Source organism: Staurois parvus, unplaced genomic scaffold (assembly GCF_062004578.1).
Source record: "Staurois parvus isolate SC_StPar_1 unplaced genomic scaffold, SC_StPar_1.0 ptg000349l, whole genome shotgun sequence".
NCBI lineage: Eukaryota > Metazoa > Chordata > Amphibia > Anura > Ranidae > Staurois > Staurois parvus.
Window position 1 is genome coordinate 2,879,465 of NW_028318145.1, and position 17,032 is coordinate 2,896,496.

Genomic DNA, 17,032 nt, shown 5'->3' on the forward strand with positions numbered 1-17,032 from the left:
CATCATACATGATCGATGCTTTATACACATTTTACATTCACATATTAAATATATAATATACAGTAATAACTACACGTTAGCCTTCAGTTTTAGACTCTAGCCACAACTCACTTATTACATAGTTGACAAATAAGGCTGTGCGTATGTCTATGTAACAAACTGTGGCTGCACAGCTTCTATATATAAAGGTAAGGTTAATTTGGTACACATACTGTATTTACAGCACAAGCTGCGCTTTTCAATAAAACATTAGCTGACTAGTTAACGGGTAAACAAACACACCAAAGGAAAATGACACAAAACAATGAAGCGACATTTATATTTCATGAGATTAAATATTTCCTCGAAAACGTTTTAATTTAGTGTTTATTGATCATGTTCCCTAAATAATTATATTCCCCCTTTTCTCCTTATATTCCAGAAATGCATTATTAGACCTGATTCTGTGGAAAAGGCTCAAAAGAAAGTCCAGAGGTGCCTAGAACAATTCCCTGTATATTATATATTTGTGTGGTCACAAGGATCAGTAGTAATGGGTGGGACAGTGCACAAAACTGAACTTGGCATTCGTAGAAATTGCCCACCCTAGGAAGCATCACCAATTCTTAGTTAAAGAGAAACTATCAATTTTAAAGTACAACACAATGGATACCTCTTACAACTGCTGTAACATTATATACAAAATATCAAAAATGCAAAAAATCTTAAAACTTTTCACTATTATGTGATCTGAAGTAAAGCACTGGTAACAGCCTTGTTCAATCCAAACACTGAAGGAATCCTCAAGTTAACAAAAGATAATATATATATATATATATATTTAAACCATAGGCAGATATGCGAAACATGTTATATTCAAGCTTTATAAAAAAAAAAGATTTATAGTTTTTGTGTATTGCAAGTGCCAACATTGTATACATACAGTAACATTCCAATACTTCCTGGCTTAATACTTTTGACAGCCTACCTAAAGCCTTAAAATTGTGAATTCTGTGATAAAACACTTGTCACAAACAATTCCAAGCTCTACAGTTAGATAACTTCACCTTTAACAGCACCTACCTTAAAGAAGTCAAAAAAAGATATAGGCTGCACAATAGGGCCATAGAGGCTCTCGTTATGTTTGAAGAAAAAAAAGTGTGTAAAAGCAGCATCTATCAGTTCTGAATGTTTTCTGCTCATCTTCACCAGCTCCAGCCTCTCTTTACAACTGTCTCGACCTCTCCAAAAAGCTGTACTGTTTTTCTCTTCCCATTTTGGGCCAGTGTTTCCCTGGACAGATGTCATGTCTAGGCTCACCCTGTGCAAAATAAAACCAACCAGGAACAAAATGTCACCTTATAATTCCACAATACTACTGTTTTTACATGTTTCATGGTCATTTTTATCTCTAAATAGCTTACAAAAAAAAATCAAAATTCTATACGTATGAAGGAACTAAACTGCATTAGTTAAATTTCCAACATTTAAAGCCTTATCTCCAAGTTACAGTGTTTTTAAACTCTAATGTTACAATTGAAACTTGGTCACTGGTCCACACAACAGTTCAAAAGTTCACTGAGCAGCCTGTACCAAAAACACCAGCAATTTGCAACCTACAACATAATAAAATACCCCTGAAAGCATATGAAAAAGAAATTTAAAAAGGGGTTAGCGCTAATGGGTTTCAGGCAGCTTGCAGCAGGTCAGTATACTAAACCCAAAATTGTAACATCAATAAAATACATATGAATAATACCAATGATAGAAGTTACAAAAAAATGTGAAAAAATAAATGTATGAATATTACATTTTAACCCATTAATAGCCTATGTAAGGAGGTTCTTCTCAGACATCTGCATAATATCATCCCATGAAGATGTCCATTCACACAAAACACGTATGGGTAGAGCTACGAGCTGACATCACGCCGCCACTTCTGGTATAGGTGTTGGCGGCAATCTTTATAAATGCACTGTTGTATATGATCTGGGAATTGCTATTGCTTTGGCATCTGGATGCTTTTATTTATTTTATGTTAAGATTAAACCTTCCTATATAAAATGACTACATTATATATGGTTTCCTGGAGTGGCTCCATGCGGTGAGGGCTTTTCTTCCATACAGCATTGAAGAGATGACCTGTCTACAGTGGTGAGAGGTGGTACTACCAGGCAACTACTGTATGGTTGTGGAGCTAGATGACCATTTGATCATGGATTGATACAAAAGCGCTGTTTGCTGCTCTGCTTTGGCAGCTTTGGAGCTTGTGAAACGTGGCAGATGTGTTGGTCACAAGGATGAGATGAGGTTTTCTTACAAGGTGGAAGTTTCTAGCACTGGACACTATTGATACTAGTGGACATTACTTACATGTTCCTTTTTTTTTTTGGCTTTTTCGTTTTACATATTGGGTTAGTTTGTGAAGTAGTATTTATGCATTCTTTTCAAATATTGTTTTAAACTTCTATAATTGGTATTATTCATATGCACTTTAGGTGTTGAAGTATTTCTGATATAAAGAAAAAAAATCAACGGAAACACAGAATGTTCCTGCATCCCTGCATTGTGGAAGTTCTCTTCCCCACTGTAAATACAGTAGTGAATCCCTTGCATTGAAGATATTGGGCGTATGGAGGATTTCAAATTCTCTGAACAGATGCTAGGTTCCATACTACTTGGTTCAAATGGATAGAATACTCCTCCACAAAGAATCCATACAGATCTTGGTTTCTCTCCCTACTGTTACCTAAATACTACATATTTAACCTCCTTATCTTTTTACCTGCTTAACTGCTTCCGATTTCATCTCTTATTCACATTTACGGGTAAGGCTATCATCTTCCCCCATGTGGCATACCATCTCCCATTCCTTGCCTTTCCCCCATGCCTCCCTCCCACCCATACTTGCCCATTTGGATCCCCTCTCTTCCCTTGTCTATATCCTGTGTTAACTTTGCTTCCTCTATACCGTCATAGTAGCTTTCTATTCCTGTATATTACAAGAAGCTGACTACCTAAACCAGGTTCACTGTAACAATCATGACCTACAATTGAACCCAGTAACTCATTTATTGTCTGTTCCTTTGTACTGCCCTCAGCCATTTTATAGTATGTAAAGGTTGTTCATGAAACCACTTTGTATACAGATACTTTTTATGACATCTTATTGTACTACTGCTTTTCATACTTAATTATCCTAGTGTCAGTAATGGGCACTATGTTTTTTGTATTTCATATTGTTTTCTGTGAATTTTGTCTTTTCTGGTAATGATGAAAACTGTAAATAAAAAATGCATAAAAAACAGAATCAACACTTGAAACTGGATAAGGAGCACCCAAAATTAAACCTAGCCACTGGTTTACTTATCAGATGTTTATCATTTTCTATGATTTTAACAGTTTCCTAGGAGGTCAGATTATACTGTCCGTGTTGCCAATCAGCTTCTATTTTTAACTTTTCAAATAAACCCTGGAGGTTAATTGGTTTCTATGCAGAGCTGCACCAGATTTTGCACTCTCCAGTTACAGTAAATAACTCCTACTGAGTGTTTAGCAAGAACTGTGGTCTGTTGCTATCTGTACACCTATTGTAGGCAGTAGGGCGTACTACATTTATCTTGTCTAGATCCCTGTGATAGAGCTATGATGTTGGCAAGATGGGGACTATTACCAATCAACTCAGTTACTGGCTAACTCAATTACACATGGATACCTATGAATACTTATGAATGCTTTGAACTTTATTTTGAAAACTCCAAGTGGACTTTCATGTGTTTTGCACTGAGGAGATGCTTCCATCTAGTCACTCTGCCATAAAGCCCAGATTGGTGGAGAGATGCAGTGATGGTTGTCCTTCTGGAACTTTGCCACATCTCCACACAGTATCTTTGGAGCTCAGTCAGAGTGACCATCGGGTTCTTGGTCACCTCTCTTACTAAGGCCCTTCTCCCCAAATTTTTTAGTTTGGCTGGGCAGCCAGCTCTTAGAAGAGTCCTGACTGTGCCAAACATTTTCCATTTAAGATCCTAGATTGTAAGCTCCGAGGAGCAGGGCCCTCCTATCCCTCTTGTATTGAACTGTATTGTTGCTGTATTGTCTCCCATTATATTATAAAGCGCTGAGCAAACTGTTGGTGCTATATAAATCCTGTAAAATATTAATAAGGGGAAGAAGAATTATTGAGACCCCCTGTGCTCTGAGGAACGTTCAGTGCAGCAGAAATTTTTTTATGGGCTTCTCCAGATCTGTGCCTTGCAATAATCCTGTCTCTGAGCTCTGCTTCGATTTGCTCCGTTACAGTATACACTTTGAGGCCATTTACAGAGAGGTGTGCGCCTTTCCAAATAATGTCCAACCAGCTTAATTTACCACAGGTGGACTGCAATCAAGTTTTAGAAACATATCAGCAATGATCAAGAGAAATGGGAGGCATCTGAGCTAAATTTCAAGTATTGTTGCAAAGGGTCTGAATACTTATGTCAACGTGATATTTCAGTTTTTATCTTTAATACATTCACAGACATTTCTGATATTCTGTTTTCACTTTATGGTGTACTGAGTGTTGATTAATTAAAAAAAAAAATTAAACAACTGTCGTATCAGGCTGCAACATAGCAAGACTGAAAATCTGAAGGGGTGTGAATACTTTCTCAATACACTGTGTACGCAAACAGTTTTTCCTGCCAAATGATTTGTATTTCTGTCCATCCAGTCCCAGAGCCCTACCAGACAGCAGAGCCAGCCTTGTGACTTGACTTTTCTCTGTTGCATTTATGAAATCTAGCTGTTACTCCCCCCAGCCCTCTGCACATGACTAGACAGTGAAGAATCAACAGAAGAGATTAATGATATCATCAGGTTGCTCTTTCCTCAGTCACCATAATTCTTTCCACTCCACTTGTATGAACCACACCTGATCGACACCTGGTGTTGCCCCTTTCTTTCCATCTTCCATCTAAAGAGAATTTCCACAAGCTAATACCACGTATAAAACAGGTACACTAGTTGCATTTTAAAATATGTTTAATTATATTTTTATCATTACAAAAGTGCATTTTTTAAAAAAAAAACTCCTATAAAACATGATTCACCTTGCTCCAGCAGAGAGGAAAGAAATTCCTTCCTGATACACCAGAAGGCAGTCGAATACTCCCTGGATAAACAATCTCATGTGGTATTACCTTTAAATGTTAATATCCAGCTGTTGTTTAAAACAATCTACTTAGCTGGCCAGATTGTCATCACTAGAGCCTATGGGCACACAACTTTTATAACTTGAAGCAACACCTCTCTGTCAGGATAGTCTCATTTGCACAGATCACTTATTTTATAATTTCTGACTAAGCTTCGAACACTGTGACATCGTGCAGTGCTGCTTATAGAATATGTCTGTATTTCTTCTGATGATAGAAAAAAAATGTGTTTGATAACTATACAAGGAAACACTCCCTCTTGTTTCTGCTGCCTCTAGGTGAAGGCCTATTGTTCCTAGTAAATCCGACCCATGCTTAAAAATGGGTGTAATACTCAAACATGAAATATGAACAAAGCATATCCCTCTATAGTGTGTACTTGTCTCAATTAAGAGCACGGGGGGGAGATTTACTAAAACTGGAGCACCCAGTATCTGGTGTAGCAGTGCATGATAGCCAATCAGCTTCTAACTTCATCTATTTTTATGCAGAGCTGCACCAGATTCTGCACAATCAAGTTTTAGTATATTAACCCCAAAGTGCCATTGCTGTCTGCAGCTTTGTTCCTCTATCTGCATGAATCACTTTTGACAAGTTTTCCTGGCACTAAGAAAAAAAATGGTGACTGGGAGGGATCTCCAGCTGATTGACAGCCTCAGCTTTGTTTCTTGCAACCACTTTAGGTTTGATGAGAAAAAGTACTATATACATCCCAAAAAATAAGACTTAAAAAACAGAAATGGGTTTAAATGAGTTTAAATTTTTTAAAAATGCCCAGTTTTGGTTTAATCTGGATATTTATTATTGTGCCAATTCAATTAAAATTGGTATATGTCATAGAAACAATTCATGCATAGAGATAGTTTACAGATCCAACACGTAGAAAAATTAAAATGACAAATTACCGCCCCATAGTCTCCAGAATAGAATCTGTCAGGTCATAAGTGGGCATTACAATGTCCCTTGTTTCTGTGGATCCACACCAAGAAAAGATGGGGTGAATAGACTGAACTTTCCTCTTCTCCAGTGGCCAATCCCCTAAATTTACAAAGAATTCCACATCTGGAACTTTCACCTGCAGAATAATATTGAATGTATCACTTTATTATATTTAAAAAATATATAAAATTTACAGGAAGGCCTGTGTACAATTTACAATAAGTGTTTATGTATTATTTGCAAAACTCCTACTAATGCTTATGTAATACTTTGCTACAAACAGGTTTTGCTTGGAATGGTATATACTGACATCTACTGGATCTTTTTCATTAAACTGAAATCCAGAAATAACATACCGGTAACTAAAAAATATGTTTAACTGTTTAAAAAAAAAAAACATGATATAAGTGCCATTGGTTTCTTGTTGGTTAGGCTGATCCTATGGTTTCAATGAGTTCTGGGTCAGTGGTTTAGAAACAATAAAAAGTATCAGCATTTTCATATGGAGGTTAGCAATGGTACAGTAGCTCACATATTATTTCTCTTATCAGTTTTCCTCTAATCCATGCCATGTAACATACATGTATATACAACTGGCACAGAACCTAGAGTCTGGGAACACAGGTAAGGTACCTGTGGCCCACTAACCACAGTTATTTAGTTACAGTGCTTTCCAATATTTTTTATTGTACATTAATGCCAAACCCCTAAATACCCTTTGTATGTCATTCCCAGATAACATTTTGATAGCTAATAGCTTTTCTCAACTTTGGATCATTTTATTTTGTGTTCAAAGTCTGTTTGTAAAGGTGCATTACTGAATTGTCCCTGCTTTTTATTATCACTGCAAAATACATTCTTTTAATTCATTTTCAAAATCTCATCAAACACAGGATAAGCAAAGTAATGTTTTGTCAATGTTCCTAGAATTAACAAAAGCAGTACTACATGCTAGTGTTTGCCTGTTTTCACACAAAAAAGTTAATAAATCATCAAAAAGGAAGCTATTGTTAACAACTTAATTCTTTTAGAATTTACCATTGCAGTATGTAAAATTAATAATATGTAATATGTGATAATATGTAATTTGGAAGGAGTGCCTAGATGATTATGTCCTTTCAATGCCAGATATACCATTCTGTATTTTTATGAATGAGCCGCATTGGAGAAGCAGCATAAATAATTGACCTGACCTAGATTAAACCGACTAAAAATAATGAATTATTTTGTTGCTTTCCAATTAGGCTTTAATGGTTGAATGGCAAAGGCATGTACATTTCAATACATTTTAGACGCATTTTAATACAGGTTGCCGTGTGTTTTAGCGCTTGTTAAAGCGCACTGTTTTTTTTACAGGATTCCCTGTGACATGGTCATACCCTGTGGGCAAGGAAGGAGTGTGGGTGAAGACATATTCATTTTTGGACAATTTTTGTGTACATTTTGCTCCTATTTTTGTTGATCAGGATGTCTATCACAACATCCCAAATATTTGTTACAGTGCTAGCTATACTGAAGAGGAGGCGTATGAGGAGATTGGGCAAACAAGAAGACGCTATTGGGTACATTCATTGCTATCACAAAGTGAAAGTAAAGGGCAGTTTTGAACCTTATAACAGAACTTTTACACTCTCCAATCTCCCAAAGATGGCCATTGGTATGGTTTTTTTGGGGGGAAAATTATTTTTATTGAAAGGTTTAACATAGTATAAAACCTACAAAACATTTAAATTTAGCTACAAGTAGATATCAGTGACAAGCAACGTAAAAAAAGGGAAAAGCATAAAAACAACAATACAGTAATCATGCCTGCAGATGTCCCAATAGGCACCCATAGTAGGATGGGCATACAAAATACAATATAAGAGCACCCCGCCATGGTCACTTAAATTAAGAGAGCAATTTACACTCCAATACAAAAGCAAAGAGGTAAGCTTAGTCAATCAGTGCAACAAACTAAATCCAGTGTACAGTAATTACCGTTGCAGAGAAACCCCAATAGGAGAAAAATGCGTTGAAATATTACTCAATGGGAAACTGTATGGGGAGATGCTACCCACCCACCCCAAACCTTGTCAAACTAGAGGAGTGCACCTCTATTAAAAGGTACGTAGCCTTGTATAAAGGTAACGCAGGGGCGGACTGACAACTCATGATGCTTGCCCAAACTCAAAAAAGCCTATTAAAAGGGTACCAGGGGCATCTCATGGGGCCCCCTACTGACCCGGGCCCTCGGGCAGCGCCCGAGTTTCCAAATGGTCAGTCAGCCCCTGGGGTAACGTCTTATTAACCTGGGATTTCCAAGCTTCCACGGTAGCAGCATGCATTTTTTTCCATGAGAGAACAATCTGTTTTCTAGCATGGAAGAAAAGTAAGGTAAGCAGTGTGCGTATAGCTTTAGTGGGGGCTAGATCATCTACCAAACTTAGTAGGCAATGTCTCACAGAAGAATGTAGCAGTATAGTGGTAACAACTTAAATGCACCAGAGGACCCCTGACCAGAACCCTGTATAGCTGGAAAATCCCAAAATATATGCATGAACCATTGCTAACCTCCGCCTGACAATGCCAACAGGAGGAGGAGGCTGATCCAAAGATCTTAGCAATTTTTGCTGGGATGACGTATATAGGGTTTAAGAATTTAAAGTGTATTAGTTGGTCATGATTGGAGATCAGCCTGGTGAAAGGAGCATCCAAAATGCCTTCCCAGTCCTTTGTATCCAGGTCAGGGACCACTGCCTTCCACCTAGTCCTACACAAATCCAGGGGTTTACGGGTTTCTGGGAAAAGAGACTTGGAAATAGTGGACAAGAGCTTAGATAACTCATTATCCTGCAGTAAAGACTCTAAGTCTGAGGGGGAAAAGGGAACCCCAGAGGGCCCAAATTGAGCCTGCTAAGCAAGCCGCAATTGGATATATCAGAAAAACTGCTTACAGGACAGGTGAAAAGGCCTTTAACTCATCAAATGTTCTTAATAGTCCATTGTGTGTAATGTCCCCATATTTCATCCATACAATAGGGTCCTTATATGTGTAAAAATGGGGGGGGGGACGTTGGTATGGTTGCTTATGAGGGACAAAATAAATCGCAACAGCAAATTTTTTTCCCATTTTTTCCTTTACTTGTGTTGCGTTGTGCTGCATTGACCTGCACTTTAACATGCATTTATCTGCATTGTGTTGTGCTAAAACACATTTGCAACATGCATTTTGCAACATGCAAAGCAGGTCAGTGAGGATCAATGCAGCCTTGTGGTGTGAACAGGGCACCTAAGAAAAAATTTTTTTTTGGTGTCCTTGCATTGACCTGCTTTTACAGCTGAGCTAAAACGCAGATCAACGCACTAGTATGAATTGGCCCTAACCATAATTCCTTGTTAAGTGTAAAGGATTTTATTTATGCCATTAAAAGCTGACAATATGTTAATATAAATAAGAGAACGATATCATTCATCTGCATGAACTTTTGGTGCTTTGTTAATAACTTTAATAACAACCACTGAGATACTGTAATTTAGTGGTACAGCCAGGTTCAAAGTGAAGGAAAAAATTAAAAAGTCTCTTATTCAAGATTCACATAATATTTGTCAATTCACAACATGCTTATTTATCTTAGTCTAAATTACTATCAATTATTTACCTGATGATCATGCCATTTCCCTACATGCTTTCATTATCGGGCTGACAGTGCTAATCAGCCAAAGATCAGATGCTTGATGAGGTGTACATGCGCTGTTTAGGAGCTCCGGTTCTACTCCGTATAAACAGGCAGACATGCAGTTCCTCCCTTCTTTACCCCCTCATCATCACCTTCAGGAGAGTCTGAGAGCAGTGATAGCAGAGCTTCATCACATAGTGGAAGGGGAAATGCAGTCATATGACAGTGCTGAAAATATTTACCAAAAGGTAAAAAATCAGCTCATTTTAATTTTAATCATTGCATCCTGCATTAGAAATCCACAAAGTGACATGGGGCTCTGCAGATTTAAGGCTTTACAATTACATTGATTTAAAAAAAAAATGTAGAATCCTTGTAGTCTACACAGTGTATACACCATTCTCCTGACCTGTCATTAAAATTATTTCATATTCTTTGTACTATGTAGGAATACAGAGTAAACATGAAATGGGTTACATTTATTACCTTTTTGAGAAACAGGAGTCCAATAGCCACTTGACAATAGAGGGTAATGTAATTAAATATTTGGTTTATAGGAAAAGATCCAGAAAAAGCTGGAAACATAACAGCAGCAGACATGACTCTTTGACCTGACTACAGATTTATTCTCAAAATACTATGTCTGGTTATAAATGTCCTGAAATAAGAATAATTACCTAAGGCATACATTTTCTTTTTTCAGTTACCAGAAGTCCTTCAAATAGTACAAATAATCATTTTATCTGGGAGGAATAACTAAAAAATGATAACACATTAAGTTCTTACTAAAATCTCAGGTAAAAAAAAAAACCTGTGCTAACCCCCAATGTTCCATAAGCAATTTATGGAAACCCCTGATTATTTTATCACATCTATTCAACTGGAGTCTATTGCACCACTTTTTGGGAGAATATTGGAAAATTTCAAAGATATTGACTGCAGCACCCATGGACGATGCCATGTTTAAAATAATGGGTGGGTTCTGATACTGTTTCAGACAACAAGACTATAGTATTGTGTGTATGGTGGTGGTGGTGGGGGGTGTAAATAGTTAAAATCTCTTAACATAAAAACCTTGTTATTGAATGTTTTTTGAGTGATGAGTAATACAAGTAGTTACCCTTCAGTTTTTTATGCCTCTTTATATGGCTGTAACACAGTTCAGTGGGAAGAATGTCATCCTCACAAACAGCTAAAAAGGTCATTGGTAGATAATCCACTGACTCTACCAAGTGGCATTGGCCTCAGAGCTATGCAGGCACTATCATATGGGAGCTTAGTCTGCCACTGTTCAAGGAAACCTTAGGATCCACTGGAAAAACCCAAGCTTTTTTATTTTGTTTTGTCTGAATACAGATCTAAGTTTGGCCCAAGTCTGTTTGAATCCACTTACTGTTGACTGACTCATTACCTGTTCTGGGAGTCTATTCCAAGCATCAACTACTTCAAGAGGCACTGGTGAAGCAGCTACATTTTCAAGGACCATTGCACACTGAGGCCAAGAAAAGTGTTCTTTTTCTTTTTGTTTTTAGCAATTTAGCAACAGGTTTATTTCTAAATTATCTATGCAGGCAGGAGTGGAAAGTACACTTTAAGATCTTCTGAAGATCTCCTGAAGAACATCCTGTAACTCCAGAAACCTGTGCCTTTGTGATAAGGATTGGACCAAGGACTGGGAAACTTGGTCGTTAATTACAATGCCGCAAGTTTTTTGGGTCCTGTCACATTCTACAGGGAAGGTGAGTTGGTATGCACTCTTCTGGGGGTGCCTGCTACTTATGGCAAATACTGCTGAATTTTCTCCCTATACGGGTTTGCTTTAAAAGATAGGTTCCATATATAATAAAACCCTCTAGGTACCCCATCCTCAATACAAGTTTAGACAAATCTATAGATCTCAGATACAAATGCAAGGAGTAAGATCTTTTCTCTTCCCAGGGACACAGTGTTTATAGTCTGCTGCTGACATGTGTAATTTAACATACCATGCATTTAGCAGTCATATAAAATAATAAGCTATCTTCAGAGTATCATCAGAGGCAACCCATTATATTCTGTGGCCAGCACAGAATGTCTGAGTGCTGAGTACAGCCTATAACCCCTGATCACCTTGTTAGCTGCAGGACTGAGATCTCCCTGCATGCTCATCTGAGGTCTACAACTATGTTAAGTGTTTGATGAGCAAGACAAGAGGGTATTCTAGAGGCATTTTTTTTGTAATGTGCACCTATCGTTTAAAGGGACCCTGTTACCAGTGAATTATGTAAGCTGCCATTGCTGATCACACCTGTTATTTGGTTGGCTGGCTGGCTGTCATGCTGATGTTTTTACTTCAGTACTTTGAGTCACAGACCTGGTATAGAGATAAGGATTTCCCACACTTAATTACAGCATGCTTATTCCAGGTTTGTGATTGAAAAGTATTGAAGCTGTTCACAGTTAGACAATTTGCATTGCTAGAATTATGCCAGCAATGGCAGCCCTGGTAATTTTCTTACGACAAATATATTTTAAGAGCAGTGGTTTTTATTAACCCCTTCACACCTAAGGGTAAAACAAATCTAAATGCCTAAGCACAATTCTGCAACGTTGACGTGTTAGTAAAACCGTACATATCGTCACAACTACTTTGTACATCCAGGTGGATTATACCTTGTTTTTTTCAGGACAAATTGGGCTTTCATTTGGTGGTAAATGGTCATGGATAGCTCCTAATTTTTTTTTATTATTAAAGGAAAACTGGGCCAAAATAGTAAAAAAAATCATTTTTTTAAATTTAACTGTGTGTTTCTTGTTACGACCATAACCTACCACCAAAGAACAACTCAAAATACATTCTCCAGTTCTTGACGATCGCAGCGATACCATATATGTGTATGTTATTTGTTGTTTGTACCCGTAGTACAGTCCAGAAACAACAGTGCGCATTTTGTTTTTGTCTTTTTTTTTTATATAAAACACACTGTCACTGACATTGACATTAACACTAACTGACACTGATACCAATTTTTTTTTTAAATCCTGACCTTTGACCCTGACCTTTGACCCTGACCTTTGACCCTGACTTTGACCCAAACACTAACCCTGGTACTGAACTAGATCAAACCTTGATCTAGGTATTTTTCTTTATTTTTTCTTTTATTTTTTAATATTTATTTATCTTTTTTTTTTTTTTTACAAACTTTTTTTTCTCTCTCTGTGTCAGGAGTTCGAGAGATACAATGTATCTCTCTTCTCCATTCATAGAGAGAGAGAAAACAAGGGGGCCGGGCTGCACAGTGATTGATCACTGTGATAGCCAATCAGAGGCTATCACAGCGATCACGTGACCCGGAATCGGGAGTCCCGGGTCCCGATCGTTAGAACGGGACCCGGGGCTCTCAGTGACACCGCGGTCTTGGTGCTGGGAGCGCGCCGAGCGGCGCGCTCCCAGCACAAAGACAGGTACGCAAATATGCGGCCCCACGGAAAAAAGCCCAGGTCCGTGAGGCCGCATATTTGTGTTACGTCGGCGTCAAGGGGTTAAGTATCTCAGAAGCCACATATAGCTAACTTTAATAGTGCTTGGTGGGTTCTCAGTAACTTTACACACTTGTACTAGGCAAAATTACAAATATTTTATGTCATGCCATTGCATTACACAGTTTAGCATTGTTTAATAAGGATGTACTTTACTTGTTAAGAACAGAGGAACTTACTTTACTTGTTAAGGACAGAAGAAAGGAATCCATGAATATTCTGAACCCCACGTGCTCTCCGTACGTCTTTATATAGACCTAATTTTAAAAAAATCAAGTAATTTTAAAGCATGTCTATAACTATGCAATTATATCAAAGCACTTCAACTATATTATAAAAAGACAGATGGGCACTCAGGTATAATAGCTGACAATGGTATTGCATGGGTTATGTCGTTTTCAAATGACTTTTGATAATGACTACTAGTAGGCATAAAAAGCATACTGTATTCATAGATGATTAATACAAAAATGTTTTAAAAAGTCCCCAACAAAGAGAGTGTTTAATATGTTTCCTTGCTTAAACTTGCTTAAAGTGTTACTAAACCCATAACAATAAAATCAGTCTGTATATGCAGTAAAGCATGCTTGTTATACTGTGGAATCTACAGGGTTAATCCTCCACATTGTGCAAAAAGACTGTTTGATACTGTCTTCACTGATCCTCCCCTTCTTCTACTGTCCCCAATCCATCTACTGATAGTACAGAGCTCTAGGAGGCACTCTGCACATGCTCAGTTTCGTGTGTATGACTAGAGAGGGTTTTATTTTTCTTTGGGAGGGTGCACGTGATCAGCACAGCACTGTCCAGACAGAGAGTCAAAGGATATGCAGCCTCATAGGACAGAATGAAAACTCCTTCTACAAGCTTTAACCAGTGCTCAGCTGGACACAAGTCACACTTAGTAACACTTTAAAATGTATACACCCATATTCACTTAAAACATTTGCAAATTATTATCAGCAATTTACCTATACAATTTATTATCAACTTTTTTGTCAGAGATCCTACAACTATGTCAGGCAGCTACACTGACAAACAGCAAAGCACAGGCGACCAGGGTGGATGGGCTCGGGAGTCCATATTTATTTAACAAAGTGCCCTGGAATTTAGGGTAAAGCCAGCTACATGTTTTTCATAAGGGATATGTTGATCCAACTGATTTATTATGGAATCAAAAGCAAAATATGTTGATGAAAAGCATATTCCTAGAGCAAATGCTGCTCTTTAAGCCCAACAGCAGTAGGTTTCTCCCTCTGGGGAGATTTCCCTTATTTCCTGTCTCAGTGGCAGGTGTCAAACAGAAATCCAGGATTACTCTGGATAGTATTCTTGTTCTATGACTCCTCACAACAGCCAACCGAGAGAGACTGCTCCTCCCACCAGATGGGAACAGGAAATGCACAGAGAAGATTGAAAGCCCCAGCTGAGCTCACCGCCTTATTATTTGATCGTATACTGAGGTAGAGTCATTGAAACAAGATTACTGGTAAGAGTAATCCAGGATTTCCACCTCCTCCTTCACAACAGCCAATGAGACGATTTAACAATAAATTCTTCAGTGCAAAATCACAGCCTATAGTATTGTACCTTGCTCCCTAAAGGACAAGTCCTGGTTCACCATCAGAACCAAATGTTATTGTTTGATAAGGTATTTTTAAAGCCTTTGATCCCTTAGGAAACTTACACTGAACAAATAGGTTAGGATGTAACCTTATACATCTAATGAGCAAACCTTTTTCTCGCAACTCACTAGCAAGGTTCTGACAAAATGAAAAAGCAACTGTTTTTTGTATTTTTAATTTGAAAACTAGCTTTTAATGGGATTAGCTAAATGTATAGTATTTATTGACTCATAATGCTTATTAGTCTAGATCAGTGTTTCTCAACCTTTTTTCAGTCAAGGCATCCTTTAAAATTATGGACAGCCCCGAGGCTCCCTTTAAAATTATAAACAGACAGTCTTGAGGCACACCATTCTAAAATGTGAAAAACAATTCTAATAATTTTATATACAACATCCACACATGTAGGGCACCCAACATTAGAGGTGATTTATTAGCAAATACACTTTTTCACACTGGTCCTGACTAGTATTCTTCTGTGATTGGTCACAGCAGGTCACATGGTACTGGCAACGGGGCCGGTACACAGAACTGTAAATGGCCATGTCCGAGGTACACGGCCAGTGATAGATCGCGCCGCAGCGCGGCCCTGTGGGCATGTGCAATGCGTGCTCTGGAAAGGACGCCATATGGCGTCCACCCGGAGGGATGAGCTGTTCGCCCGGCCACCATCTGGCTATAGGCTGGGCAGCAACGGGTTAACATAACTCTTACATAACACATCATACAGTACAATCAAATAATAACTGACAGTAATGATCCCAACCGGGTCCAAGGTCTTCGAAGGCACTGTTACTCACATCAATAACTCAGCTGTATCTGACACCCAATGAAAAGGCCCCCAGCCGCTACTACACTGCCTTGGGGACAATACTACAACTACATAGTCCCAGATACAGCCAATGAACTCCCACCTTACCAACATGACCTTATAATTGGGAAGGAACACCCATACCTATGATGGGCCCAACCCATAATCCACCAAATGGTCACTCCAACACCCAGCGACCCCTGCCGGCTGCCATGACAAAACAAAAACCGCCAAACACCCCAGGACACAAAATGCCGATCAAGGAATGAAGATAAAATCAAGGAACCCACACAAAACCAAACAACACGACAAACACAAAGGACAAGAGGAATAACAAAAACAAAACAGCAAAACAGGTCCAGGGAGGGAGGGCGGGAGAAACCTCACCCGTGCTGGCACAAGCTCCGACTGACACCCAGCAAGTCCCAACCCCTCTCCTCATCCTGGAAAGACCACCCTCAAACTCGAATACTCCAATCAGGTGAGTAACCACCCCTACCTACTGAATATCCTCCCACCCAAATCCAATCTCCGCCTCGTCTGCAAGCCACAGTCATGCTGGCCCTCCCCTTAGCTCCGTTCAGTCCAGGCCATGACTTATGAGCTGATAAGATTTCTGGCAGGATCAACTGGGTTTTTTTTTTGCTTTTATTAACCACTAGCCTACAGGGCACTTATACCCCCTTCCTGCCCAGGCCAATTTCCAGCTTTCAGCGCTGTCACACTTTGAATGACAATTGCGCGGTCGTGCAACACTGTACCCATATGACATTTTTATCATTTTTTTTGTGACAGATAGAGCTTTGTTTTGGTGGTATTTAATCACCTCTGGGTTTTTTTTTATTTTTCTTAAAAAAACCAAAAACCACTGAAAATTTGGGGGAAAAAAAGTTTTTTCTTAGTTTTTGTTATAAAATTTTGTAAATAAGTGATTTTTCTCCTTCACTGATGTGCGCTAATGAGGCTGCAGTGATGGACACTGATAGGTGGCACTGATGGGCACTGATGAGGAGGCACTGGTAGGTGGCACTGATGGGCATTGACAGGCATCACTGATGGGCACTGAAAGGCAGCACTCATATATGGCACTGATAGGCAACACTGATTGGAACTGTTAGGCGGCACTGATGGACACTGATAGGTGGCACTGACTGGCGCTGATAGGTGGCACTAATTGGCGGCACGGATAGGTAGCACTGACTGGCACTGATAGGCAACACTGAAAGGCAGCTCTGATGGGCGCTGGTATGTGGCAATTATGGGCCCTGACAGGTGGCATTGATCATCAGGGCACTGATGATTGCC

General features: G+C 38.7%; 1 protein-coding gene across 7 annotated transcripts in view; it reads right to left on the bottom strand.

Moving 5' to 3' along the window:
• The window catches only part of POGLUT2 (protein O-glucosyltransferase 2), a 91,424-nt gene that overhangs the window by 38,836 nt on the left and 35,556 nt on the right, over positions 1-17,032 (bottom strand). For all 7 annotated transcript variants that reach the window (XR_016313806.1, XR_016313807.1, XM_089684520.1 and 4 more), the window contains exons 4-6: positions 13,471-13,548; positions 6,080-6,249; positions 1,063-1,300 (exon numbers count right to left, since the gene is read on the bottom strand). Coding sequence is in view for 5 of the 7 variants with exons in the window: in XM_089684520.1 (XP_089540646.1) it covers positions 1,063-1,300; positions 6,080-6,249; positions 13,471-13,548 (486 nt within the window). In the remaining 2 variants the exon portion in view is untranslated. The remainder of the gene's footprint in view (positions 1-1,062; positions 1,301-6,079; positions 6,250-13,470; positions 13,549-17,032) is intronic.